The sequence below is a fragment of the Ursus maritimus genome, unplaced genomic scaffold, assembly GCF_017311325.1.
Source record: "Ursus maritimus isolate PB19 unplaced genomic scaffold, ASM1731132v1 scaffold_19, whole genome shotgun sequence".
In the NCBI taxonomy this organism is placed as follows: Eukaryota; Metazoa; Chordata; class Mammalia; order Carnivora; family Ursidae; genus Ursus; species Ursus maritimus.
In genome coordinates, this window is record NW_024424341.1 from 54569496 (window position 1) to 54582724 (window position 13229).

Sequence of the window (13229 nt, forward strand, 5' to 3'; positions counted from 1 at the left end):
CATCCATCCATCCATCCATCCATCCATCCATCCATCCATCCATCCATCTATCCACCCATCCATCCATCCATCCATCCATCCACCCATCCATCCATCCATCCATCCATCCACCCACCCACGCACCCACCCATCCACCCACACCTGGGTTACTCAGCTCCTTCGTTTATCATTCAAACTTGATCCCGACCACCACGGGATTTGCAGGGGACAGGGGTGGGGAGTAAGATTTCATAGAGGTGGGGATACTGGAGCTGAGCCTTGATGGGGGGTGGGGAGGGAATTAAGTAAGGATTCAGCCCGTTTTATCATTTGCTCCACACAAGCTGGGGCAGAGGAAGGCTCAGCCAAAGGGGGTCAGGGAGGACTGGGTGGGGGACCAAACAGGTGGGGTGACACTGACCTTTGCCCCAGACATAAAGGTTCCCCCCAGAGTCCCCGGTGACCACATCGCCACCCTCCAAAAAGGTCACACACAGCACATACTTCGGTTTCTCGTGTTTCTAGGGTGGAGGAGAAACGGAAGGGGTCAGAAGGTTGCTGAAGCAGGGAGCTTCCCAGAGCTCACCACCACCCCCACCCAGGACCGTGGTCCAGAGGATCCCTTCCACGCTTTTGGGTGTGAGGCCCAGTGTGGAGCATCCCATCTCCAACCTGCCTCCGTGGATGGCTCCGTGGCTTAGAGCTTCTGACCCCATCGTCTCCCTTGCCCACCCCCAGCCCCATTTCCTGCCTCCTCTCTTTCTTCTGTCTTCTCTCTGTCCTCAACTCTCCCTCTCCATCCCTGGTTCTTCCCTGCCCTCTGTTCCTGGGTTCCCCTCTCCCCATCTCTGGGTCTCCACCTCTTTCTGTCCCTGACTTCCCCACTCCACCCCTCCCCCTCTGTCTTCCCCTCTGTCTCTATGTCCCTCTCTCAGCCTCTCCCCACCCTTTCCTCAATGTCTCCGTTTTGTCTGTGCCCAGTGTTCTCAGAGCCTCCCTTTTTGGGGTGAGAGCTCTAGTTCTCACCAAAGGCAGGCGAGTCCTGTCAGAGATGCCCCTGCATCTTCTCTCCCAGGCCCTCCCACCCAGTGTCTGTCTGTCTGGGTGCACATCTCTTTCGGCCAGTCAGCCTCTGACCTCGGTGTTTTTCCATATTCTCGGCAAGCACAGCACTGCTTATTGACCATTTACTATCTGCTAGGAGCTGTTATATTCTTCAACCCATCAAATCCCGACAACTTGAGAGTTAAGGAGGATTATCCTTACGGTAGGGATAAGGAAACTGAGGCCCCGGCAGACAACACCTCGGCATCCCCATAATCTCCAGCCTCTGGAACCCTCTAGAACCCTCTAGAACCCTCTGGAACCCTCTGGAGCCCTGTTTTGTCATCTGTCTGGGTGTCCCTGCCTGCCTCCTTCAGGGCCAGTCCGTCCCCGCGCCCCTGGCACTCACCTCAAAGAGGCCCTGCCGCTTGCTCAGGCTGCCCCCCTCCAGACTCCAGAAGTAGATGTGGGATTTCCCGCAGGTGATGAGCAGGGTGGGGTCTGTGGGGTGGAAGGTGGCCACCAGCACGGCCTCGTTGGAGCACTTTGGGGAGTGGGGGAGATTCTGAATGAGGACCTCAAAGCCACCAGGGTCACCCCATGTAGGACCGCCCTGTACAGCTACGCAGGTTGTGCACTGCACACCCTACTTGCTTACGTCTTTACTATACAGGCAAACTAAAGTACAGGAGGCAGGGCCAGCCAACAAAGCATTACTGCCATCTTCTTCAATATAACAGCAGACCTCGGAGCACCCCAACTCTGCGCCACGTGCTTTGCTAAGCACTTCACCCATTAACTGCTGTAATCCTCACAGCACCCTGTGAGGTAAGGCTCATTAGTGCACCCCATCCCCGATGAAGACGTGAGGCTCAAAGAGGGGAAGTCCCTTACCTTAGGCCACACAGCCAGGGGGAGCCAAACCCAGAATCAACTCACACGGGTCTGACTCCAGAGTCTGGCCTCTCAAACACTGTCTCTGTCCCCAAACTGTGGGCCCCATCCAGAACCCAGGTCGCCTGCCCCACACCGAAAACAGGCATGTGACCTCGGGCAAGTAGCTGTCCGCTCTACCATGCCTCAGATTACTCATTTAGAAGTCAGGCCCACCCAGAGATGCAAGTCAACGTTCTGGACATTGCAAGGCTACGGTCAGGAGCCGCCTCGTCCTGTTGGGCCTGATCCGCCCCCCCTCCCCCACATCCCAACATCAAAGCCAAGGCCCTACTAGGAAGATGCTACCATTATCCCCATTTTACTGATGAGGCACTCAAGGCTCAGAGAGGCAAGCCTCTTGCCTGAAGTCACACAGCCGCCAAATGGTAAAGCTTGGGACTTCAATGTGAGTCTATCTGCTTCCAGACTGCTAACCGCTGAGATCCAGCCAGTCCCACAGAGGCACCCCAAGGACAGGGGATGAGAACGGTCACCCCACCTTGCCATCCACCACTTTGGCCTCCTTGGCCCAGTCCCACACGGAGAGCATGTGATCGTTGGATTCGTCCACTGCACAGAGCAGGTTGCCCCCATTCTAGAAGGAGGAGAGAGGAGGGGGGCGGAGAAGGTGGGTCAGGATCCATTCCCTCAACACTGTGCCCGCAGGGGCATCTCCCACGCAGGCCTGTTTTAAGATTTTCAAAGCTCCTGGCCCACATTACGTGAAACACGTTCAAATACACTAACCGTCCAGCCGCCAGACACACATTTTAGAGGGTTTCTAGAGTTTTCCTTTTGAAACGACTCGTCCCTAAGAAATTCGTCTTTACCCTCAGCTACTTTTTCTCTGCAGCTACCACACGGTCAGGAATCCTGAGACCATCTCTTGGGTAACTTTTATGGAATAACTTTTATGTATATGGAATTCAGCAAGCAAGTTGGTAAAATGTTGGGTGTTTACAGCTTTGGTTGAACAGGTTAATTTTGATTTTGCAGGGCTCCCCCTCCCCCCCCAAACACACTGTGACAACAAAATAGCTTTTCTCCCCCCCACCCCCACCCCCACCCCAAGTGCTCTCAAAGGACTCCTTGGGCCTCAGAAAATCCGCGAGCCTCTAACCAGTGCTTCTTATACAATAGGTGGGAGGACCGGATGTTTATTCCTCAATCCCTTGCACGTCAATACTTTGGTAGAATACATTTTGATAAAAATGTAAAAGATGATTAAAAAGCCCAGCAATCACAGACCTGGATGTGGTGGGAACCGTTGAACCGCTCTACAAATTCCTAAAGGCTTACTCTCCATTTCTGGGCTTATCTCACCCAGACCTGCCGACGCCCATCCTGCCAACACCCACCCAGGCCAGCACCGGGAACCACAAGGCCCTACACACTGGGTTACGATGCCGAAGGGGTAAGGCCCTTGGGAGAATCAAAGCTGGTGCCAAAAATAACGCCAACAAGCATAGGCTGATCAAAAAATCTCTGAGGAGGTCATCTGGGGACAACCAGGTCATGTGGGTCCCCCCTCACAAGGGCTAACGGAGCAGCCCCGTGAGGGTGAGGTCACAAAGATGGGGGCTCAGCCTGGAGGGCCTGGAATTCTGCCAGGGGGTGTGGCCTACACCTCTGATGTCACAGTGAAGACGTGGCCCCACCCCAATGTGGTGGGGGTCGGGAGCCGTGAAGGCTTGCTCCTGACTTTGGAGGTGAGGGGGCAGAGGGACGGCGGCACAGGACTTACGGATTTCGAAAAGCCCACACAGCACACAGCTCTGTCAAACACTCCTAGGCCCAGCACATGTAAGGTGGAGAGGGAAACTGAGTCCCAAACGCGCACATGGGGTGGTAGCGGCTGCAAGGAAGAAAGAGGCCTGTTACCTGGGGGACCCAGCTGTCTGTCCCCACCCCCACCCTGCCCCAGTCTCCAGGTGTCACCCCCTCCAATCTGTTACCTTCCCCTCCTTCGTGGTGCCTGCCACCTGTCCGGTGGCAATGGTGACCATATCAGGGTGGACAGCCAGGCTGAGAGAGAGGACAGATGGACAGGGCTCAGGGGGAGGAGGGGGGCTCACGGGGGCCCGGGACCCCTCCCTGAGCAGCCCAAGTCCCAAGGCCTGGCTATTCATTCCACAAGCTGGCTGAGTGAGTTATTTAGCCAACCAAGATCGATTTTGTCCTTCCGTTAACAATAAGGGGGCACTTTCGGGGTACTCAGGCTCAGAAGCAAGACTCCGGCCTGGGGTCTCTCACCCAAATACCCACAGGGCTCAGGTCTGGACCCAAACGGTGGCCAGGAGAGCGCACCCATTTAAAGGGTCTGTCTCTACCTGGCTCCAGCACGCTGTGGGACTGTCTGGAGTGCCAGCTAGGAGTTTTGGAAAGAAGTGAAAAATCCAGGCATTTGAGTGAATTCGCTGACCTTTAAAACACTGATAAGCAATTCATATTTTTTCCCTGAGTTCAGCCCATAGACCAAGCGAAGGCCTGGCCCTGCCCCCACCCCGCAGCGCCCCCTCCCAGGACTTTACCATTTGATGTCATCGTTGTGGCCCAGGTAATGCCGCTGCCTCTGCTCCTCTACGCTGTACAGCACGGCCACGGAGGCCACGAAGTACACTATCTCCCCGGTGGGCAGCAGGTAAAGATTGGCCCTGCAGTCTCGGCCGCGGTAGCCATAGCTGGAGATGCCCGGAGGCCGGTCAAGGAGCCTGTTTTGCATTGCACATGCGCACTGACTACCAGATTCAAGAACTGGGGTTAGGTTTTTCTGCTTCCACTCAGACCCCCGTGGGGGGTGGAGGGGAGGGGGGTGATGGTAACCCCCCCCCAACAACAAAAATATATATATATATATGGCCACCAAAATATTAACTCTCGGAACCTGTGCATGTGACCTGACTTGGGAAAGGAGTCTTCGCAGATATAATTCAGGATCTCAAGATGAGATTATCCTGGATTATCTGGGTGGGCCCTAAATCCAAAGACAAGTGCCCTTGTAAAGAGTCAGAGAGGAAAAGATGGGAAGACCGTGGGAGGCTGTGGGATGGGACCCACGGGAAAACCAGAGACTGGAGTGATGTGGAACGGCTACAGGTCAAAGGGCCCCAAAGGGCTGCCGGCAGCCACCAAAAGCCTGGAGACAGACCTGGGACAAGTTCTCCCCCAGAGCCTCCGGCTGGCACCTTGACTTTGGATTCTGGCCTCCGAAACCATGAGAGAAACTTCTTCTGTTTTAAGCCACCAAGTTTCTGGTAATTTGTCACAGCAGCCACAGAATACCAATATAACCCCGCCCCCCTCTCTCCAGAAGGATCCTGTTAAGACCTGTTAAGACTGTTAGCTCACATCTGCTCCAACCTTCCCGTGGGTCCCAACTAACTCTGAGCAAAAGTCAAAAAGTCAAAATCCTTTCGAAAGCCCAGGCAGGAGGGCTGGCCTGGCCTGATCCTGCTGATTCCTCATTCCTCAGTCGGCCTCCACTCCCCTCACACTGGCCTCCTCTCTGTTCTCACCTCAGGGCCTTTGCACTTCCTGTTCCCTCTGCCTGAGTCCTCCTCCCCTTCATCTCTCCATGGCTCCCTCACCTTCCTTGGGTCTCTGCTTAACTGTCAGCTCCTCCGAGAGGCCTTTCCTGCCCTTGCTACTTAAAACTGCAGACTCATGCACCCTCACTGCCTCCCCTCCCCTCCCCCGCTCAATAGTTCTGTCATACACTCATCAGAATCCCACACGGTTTAACTGTCTCCCCAGCCAGAGTATCTGCTCCAGGAGGGCGGGAATCTTTGTCTGTTTTGTTCACTGCTGTATCCCTTGTGCCCAGATCAGAGCCCGAGACAGAGCAGACACAGGAATTCAGTATCTGATGAAGGAATGGCTGACTCCTCTGTTCAGCTCCCCCCATTGGCCTGGCTGGGCCCTTTCTGGCCTCAACAGGCCTCTGCCTTCCTTGGCTCTCTCTGATCTTGGAGTCCCTCAAAATGCCAAGATCATGACTCCAGGGCTTGCCGCTAACCCTTCCCTTTGCCTAGTACATTCTACCTGCTACTCTTCTCAGCTGCCACTTCCTGCACCTGCCTCATCCAACTCAGTAATTACTGGGCTAATCCGTTAACTGTCCCTATTCCCCAGTGAGAAGGAGTTAGTTCCATGGTGGCCAAGACTGGGCTGTTATCTTTCACTTCTATTAACTCCTCCTCTGGGAAGCCCTCCCTGACCCCCAGGCTGGCTCAGCTGCCCCTTTGGGTTCTCCCACCCCAGGCCTGATCACTGTGGGTTGTCACTGTGAAGGAGTCTGTCCCCACACTGGACGGGGAGCCCTAGGAGGGCAGGCCATCATGATGACTACAGGGTGCCCAGCCCTTGGCCCCAGATGTTCAGAAAGTAACTGAATGAATGCAGACCTATGTATCGTGACCCCACAGAAAACTGCTCTACTCTGCAGTTATCTCGGAGATGGGGCATCTGAGGCCCACACTCATTTTTGCAGCCTCAGCTGATCCGGCCTGGTACAACAGCTTAGTATGCTCTGATTCTCGTGAACATTTCCAGCTGTCTCGAAGAGACTCTGGGCTCCAACAATCCTGCCTTCCCTCCAGAGCAGAAACCAAGCCTGAGAGAAGAGGACAGGGACTGGGTCCCTAGGATGCTGATCCCAAGCCCCAGTGGGCTTTTTGGAAAAAGCCTGGGCCACACAGTCAAGAGTTCTTTGCCTCAGAACTGTTCTGACTCCCTAGGACAGGGCCTGTCCCCTCCCTTGGACTCAGTTTTCTCATCCAGAACGTGGAGGTCATAATTCCCAACCTGCAGGCTTCTGAGAGCTCTCGGACTGCTGCTTGTAGAAATACATTCTCAATTCTACAAGAGAAGGACTGTATCATCACCGTATTTATCCATAAATCACATTAGAACAGCGCCTAGCATCTAAGTCCACAATAATGAGTAGTTACTATGTTATCAGTCCCTGTTTATGAGGCACATATTTTGAGCTCAGCACCTTTACACACTGTGTCATAGCCCTTTGAATCTGAGATCACAAAACCCATTTTTCAGAGGACAAAGCTGAGGCACAGAGAGGCGAGGTGACTTGTCCAGGGTCACACAGCCAACCAGAGGCTGGGCCGGGGTTTCAACCCATTTCTGCCAGGGTTCTTCACCATTTCCAACTTCTTCTGTTGCTCGAATTCGCCAAGCTCGCTCTGGCCACAGAGCCCTCCTACCTGCCCTATGTCTGGACACCCTCTGTCTGGAACATTCTTCTAGTTCTTCCCATGCCGGCTCCTAATTGCTCAATTCTCACAGCTCAAAGGCCCCCTCCTCAGAGAAACACAGTGACTCCTCTCACATGACCTTGGGTTCCTGTGTTCCCAGCATTTATCATTTAACTGCAATTACCTTGTTTATTTGACCACTGGCTTCTGGTACCTTCTCTCCCCCCCACCCCCCCGTTTAGAAGGTGAGCTATATTCACGCCTAGAATATAGAAGAGAATCTGACATATGGAAGGCACTCAGCAAACATTTGCGGCTTTGGTGAACCATAAAAGGTCATTTCAGCTAACCTGCCTTCCTCCGGCTCCCTCCTGACTCCAGGGTCATCCTGACCCCTCAGGCCACAGACAGTCTGCAAGTCCCTCCTGATTCAGCACAAAGACCTTCCCTCCTGAAGTCTCAAACCAGAAGGGCTTTTGTCCCCTCCGGACTGGACCGGGGGATGAGGGGCGGGGTGGAAGGGATTACAGCAAAAGGATACACCCAGTCCAGTTTGAGACGGCTGGACGGCAGCTCGGAGCGCGTGTCCAGGCTGTAGGTGGGCGCCAGCTCGTCCGGAATCAGCATGGGCACAGGGCGCCCCCTCAGGAACATTTTCACGGAGCCCTCCTCTGCCAGGACACCCCCAGAGGTCAGCGCGGACACTAGCCCCTATCCCCTATTCCCTCTCTGCTCCGGGCTTCACTTTAAGTAATAATAATAATAATAATAATAATAATAGGGGGGAAACTGAGGCCAGAGAGGCAAAGGCTCCATATGCCAGATCTCCTGACCTCCAAATATCCCGATTATGCCCCTCCCCCTCTCCCTACTCACCCATGCTGAAGATAACTTCTTTGGTTTTGCTGTCAGGAAAGGGGGAGAAAAAGCGCCCTAATTAGCAGGCGGGTCAGCAAAGGGGAGAAACCACGCCCCTGCCCCACCGCTCCCCGGAGGTCTCTGATGAATAATGGGGGCCGCGTAAGGAGCGGAGCGCTGCCTCTCTGCAGGCCGTGTGCTTTGCTCGGTTGATCTTGCAGAGCCTAAGACACAGGCCCAGAGAGGCAGTGATCGCCAAAGATCACACAGCACGAAGTGGCAGGGACGCGATCCTGGAAGACGGGAGTCACCAGGGACCCCTCCCTCCTAATCAGCACCGCGCTCCCAGCGCTCCCCACCCCCAGTCCCCCGGTGCCCCAAACTTCAAAGCAGCAAGGGAGGCGGTGAAGGGGCGTGTCTCCACATTCCCTTCGCCGGCCGAAAGAGGTGATACTCGCTGGCCTCGGTCCCTGGCGAGGGCGAGGGGAGACCTGGGATCCAGGCCCCGGGGATACAGGGAAGAGGGGGTCTGCGAGAGGGTCTCACCCAGCTCCAAAGCTACTCATGGCGGCGGCTGGCGGAGCTTCGGGGCCGGGGGTGGAGCCGGGACGGGCTCCGCCGCTTCCGGCCCTGGGAGGCGCCCGCGCTGCCGCGCCCTGCCCCGCCCTCCGCGGCCGACCCCGGGAGCCGGCCGGTCACACTGGGTTTCAGATCCCGGGCAGCGGGGTCCTGACACCAGGCTCTTTTGGGGGGCGATGGGGGGAGAGTGTTGTTTGAGAACAGGGCTAGCGGGCCTGTCTGCCTGAGTTCAAACCCCACCTCTGCCACTTCCTAGCAGTGTGGAAAAGTTGCCCAACCTCTGCCTCGGTTTCGTTGCTTTAAAAAATGGGGATAATAAGAGTACCTACCTCGCAGGGTGATTGCGAGGATTATATTGGTTAATTCCTGTAAAGTGCCTGGAGTGGTGCTTAGCACACAGCACTGCGTACGTGGTTGCTGTTATTTGAGTCAGGTTGAAATGTGTGGTTTTGACCCAGTTCCTGCCTTGGTTCAGCCCCCAAGCCCACAGCATCCTGACTCCATCCTCAGGTTTTTACTTCGCCCAGACCTTCCTGCCTCCACGGAATTGACCACGCCCAACGTTCTCGTCACACCCACCTCCCTTTCTGATCCGTCCCGAGTTGACTCCTCTCTTGATAATTGACTGCTCCCCCTGAGCCCTCTGCCCGCCTCGGGTCCCCCCAGGGATTCCGACTGCGACCACTTCATCGGGATCCAGTCCGGATGGGCTGAGTAGCACTGCAAAGCCTCCAGGTTGGCCCCGCCTCCTGATGGTTGGCCACGCCCACCTGTGGCTCCGCCCCTCTGGCCTAGTCCCAGACTCCTCTACACCTGCTTCTTGCATCTGACATGCCACCAGCTGGTATCGGGCCCAGTGATCCCCACCCCAGGCTCTGATTCTGCCCAGGCTAACACCCTGCCCTTGCCCTCAAATCCCAATCATACCCGTCATTCTATTCCCCTATTCCCTACAGAAACTCCCTCGAGGTTTGCGTCCTGGCCCCACCCGTGAGATTCAATGGAGACTTTTACCTTCATGGCCACGCCCACAAGCCTGGCTCCTCCTTGATTTCCACTCTGGCTTACCCAAAGGACCCTAACCACTCACTTCTCCTAAATCCTAGTCCAGCCTCTTAAGACTTAACCACGCCCCTCAATGTTGGCTGCGCCTTTCCAGGCCTTTCACGTGGACCATGCTACCTCAGGATTCGTCCCTCCAAGCCTCCATCACTGTCCCCCCATTCGGAACTAGGTGGCCTCGCTCTAAGTTATCACCTCGTGGCCTGGGGCATTACCTGAAATTCCCCATCCCCTTTCCCATGCCTGTCTGGGGTCCTGGCCTCATCCTCTGCGACATAACCCCACCCCAGACACCTACCCTTCCTTTTTGGCGCTACAGTTGCTGCTAGATGATGTGGTGCGGCTGCGGGGATCCTCGCGGCGCACCGAGGCGAGGCGCTCTGGTGACAAATAGCGGCGGGCACTGCGAGAAGAGAGCACATAGTTAGGAGCCTGTGAGGGTAGCAGGCCAGTGTTAGAGGCCGGCGAGAACCTCCTGGCAGTTTCCATTGCTGGAGCTCGGGCACATGAGAGCATCCCTCGCCATATAAACAGCCTCCGTCTCCCACGGGGTCTTGGAGGAGGCTAGGGACCCCGGCTTCCGTGCCTTACCTGCGCCCGGAGGTCGCCTCCTTCTTGGGGGAGGATGGGGAGGTGGCATAGCCGCCCACGCGCCGCGGGGGTCCCGCGCCATTGAGGGGCGTCCTGGTGGGAAGGCCTTTCAAGAGCTGACACACTAGAGGATGGGGTTAGAGGACAGAAGTAGTGAGTATGTGGTCCAGGTCCTGACCTCTCCCCATCTCATCCCTCTGGTCTAGCAAAGATACCCGAGGCTGTGGTGCCTAAGCGTGGAGGCGCTCGGCCCTTGGGGGTTCCCCGCGCGCGCAGCGCAGCACCCTGCTCTTCGCATGCCCTCAGGCGACGCAACGCGTCAGCCAGCGCCGCCTTTAGGACCGCGAGCTCGTCTTCCTGCAGTTGCAGCCGCTGCTCCAGCGCCGACACGCGGTCGTCCACCTCCATGCCGCTCGTGCCCGACAAATTGTCATCTGGAAGGAAGGGTAGCGCTGGCTGCGGGCCCCCCCCCCCCCACCTTCCCGAGTTGAAGCGGGGCCAGCCACTGCCTCTTCCTCTGCCTCAACCTGCGGCTGGGACGCTGGCAGATGGGCCAGGAAGAGGGCGCCGAGGGGGAAGGAAATCCCCACCGCTCTCAGACCTATGCCCCCACACTCCTCAGCCCGCCCTGGAGGTGTGACCTTAGGGAAGTCCCTGCCTCTCTTACTTTCTAAGATTCTACCAGTCAAGAGCCTCTCGGCTCTGATTTCAAGATTCTATGACTAAGATGCTAAATTATGAGTGATATCAATATTTTTATCTTTTTTTTTAAGTAAGCGCCATGCCCAACGTGGGGCTTGAACTCACGACCCTGACATGGAGTCGCGTGCTCTACCGACTGAGCCAGCCAGGCGCCCCCATACCAATATTTTTTAAATGACACCAACTTATTCCTAGTGACACCAAAGTTCTAGAATTGATCCTCAATATTCTCTGACGAGTACCAACATCTTATCGTAGGTACTAACGTTTCCTTTCTGTTTCTTAAGACTTTCCAAGCCAAAAGGTCATTCCTGGTCCCTCCCCTTCCCATTCTCTCCTCACCGTGGGGTTCGACCCCAGAGTCGGCTGCAAGGACAGCGTTTCTGCGGCCCCTGGCGGTGGACTTGGGGGTTGCAGGCAGCGCATCACAGACCCAGGAGACCCACAGGAGGGAGATGCGGGCGGGATCTGACAACCAAACTCTCTATCCCAGCCAGAGCTTCTCTCCTGTTCCTCTTCTTTATTTCGCTGCTGTACCCCACGCCCCAGATTCAGCTCTCCCTCTCCTCTCCAGCCCCTGGGTTCAGCCAAGTAACTCCATCACCCCCCACACAGCCCATTTTCCAGAAGTGGGAGGGGGTGGATGACTGAGGCGTTCCCCTTCCCTCTCCCTCCCAGACCACTCCTACCCAGACTCATTGCTGGCAACAACCGAGGAAGACCTGGCTCCCAGCCGATGGAAGTAAAGGTGGTATCATTAACAGGGACGGGGCGTGGAGGTCGCACCTGCCATCCCGCGTCGGTAGACCGCCCCTCCCGCCCGCTGAGCTCCGCAGTGCAGCCGTCCGTCCCTCCCCTCCCCTCCCCCCCCCACTCCTGGCGGCCCAATCGCCAGCCCGGCCTCGCCCGCCCTGCCCCCCACCCAGCGCCTCTTTGGTCCGGTGCTTGGACCTGCAGAGGAAGGTGGGGGCCTCCCGAAGTCGGAGGAAGGGAGCTGTCAGGACTTAGAACTCGGAAGGGAAGGGACTCTCAGGGTCCTGCTGGCATCACGTTTTCCAAAGGAGGAAACTAAGAAGGGAGGCTGGGGGTGTGTGCGGAGACTCATCCATCCGGTCACTGGGTGAAGGGGCAGGAGGGCCAATGACCTCGTTGGGCCAGGCCCCCTCTTACCTGCCATTGCTGATACTACACACACACCCCCAAAAAAGAGAGGGGGAGAGAGGCTATTATAGGGAGCTTACATGTGACAGGACTCTTCACGCGAAACACTTAGCACTGTTCACTTAGCACTATTTCCTGACTCACGGTACAGTGCTCAGGAAATCCAGGATACAATTAACTATTATTATACTGCCTACTGCTCCAGGCAAGCCCAGTAATGATGGTATTACATCCATTTTAGGAGGAGGGGAGGAGGAGGGGGATTGAGGCCCAGAGAGGTGAAGTTACTCTTGCCCGGACACACAGCCTGCAGCAGCCGAGCAAGTACTGGAGCCAGGCATCGGCTTTCTGTCTCTTAGATGGGCAGACGAGGCCAAAATAAGCCTTCTACTCCTCTGCCAACTCCAGTGTGACCAGGGCAGTGAGCCTCCAAACTGGGAGATAGTCCCTTTTCAGGGCCCCCTGAGTGAAATGGAGGCGCTTTCACCTTGGTCCTTCAAGCCCCCACCCAGAGAGGCCAGCTGCATTCTGAGGCCTTGGACCATCTCCCCAGCCCCCCTTAACTCAAGCTCCCTCCCGAGCATTCCCGCACCCTCAGCCCTTCTGCCCAGAGACCAGCCCTGGCTTCACCTTCTCCCCTCCCTTCCACCTGTCCTCCACCTCCTGCTCCCCTCATCTAGGCCTGACACTCACAGTGGCCCTTCAGGTAGAAGGAAGGGTGTCTAGGAAGAAGGGGTGAGTCCTAATGGGTAGGAGTGGTGGGGCCTGAGGATTTGGGGGGTATAGTGGAGGCCAAATCCTCCGGTCATCCTACCTGCTCCCACACCCAGCCCACAAGCCAACACCAAATCCCACCTCCCCCTAATCTGTCAGTGCCTCTGCCAAGGGAGGGGGGGGGTCCCAGAGGATTGAGGGGGAAAGGGCAGAGTTCCAGACCCCCAGGCCTGCCCCCTCCGACCCCAAGCTCCTGAAGGTTCTGTGCCCTCCTCTTCATCCAGCCACCTCGGGAGAAGGGGACAGTCGAGGCAGGTGGGGAACTGGGATCGGGGCTTTGGAGATCAGGGACCTTGCTCTGGGGTCAGGGTCCTCCGCGGGGGGGGGGGGGGG

At 56.5% G+C, this 13229-nt stretch overlaps 1 protein-coding gene across 2 annotated transcripts in view; it reads right to left on the reverse strand.

Annotated features, from left to right (window-relative positions):
• EML2 (EMAP like 2) overlaps positions 1-13229 on the reverse strand; it is a 24303-nt gene that overhangs the window by 10736 nt on the left and 338 nt on the right. Inside the window, exons 2-12 of one of the 2 annotated variants that reach the window (XM_040634170.1) lie at positions 10475-10693; positions 10260-10383; positions 9967-10071; positions 8046-8074; positions 7711-7840; positions 4491-4640; positions 3915-3984; positions 3704-3814; positions 2459-2554; positions 1433-1567; positions 401-500 (exon numbers count right to left, since the gene is read on the reverse strand). In XM_040634170.1, coding sequence (XP_040490104.1) covers positions 401-500; positions 1433-1567; positions 2459-2554; positions 3704-3814; positions 3915-3984; positions 4491-4640; positions 7711-7840; positions 8046-8074; positions 9967-10071; positions 10260-10383; positions 10475-10693 — 1269 coding nt within the window. Of the gene's footprint in view, positions 1-400; positions 501-1432; positions 1568-2458; positions 2555-3703; positions 3815-3914; positions 3985-4490; positions 4641-7710; positions 7841-8045; positions 8075-8573; positions 8653-9966; positions 10072-10259; positions 10384-10474; positions 10694-13229 lie in introns of those variants that run through there. The other variant, XM_040634171.1, reaches the window with a different exon arrangement.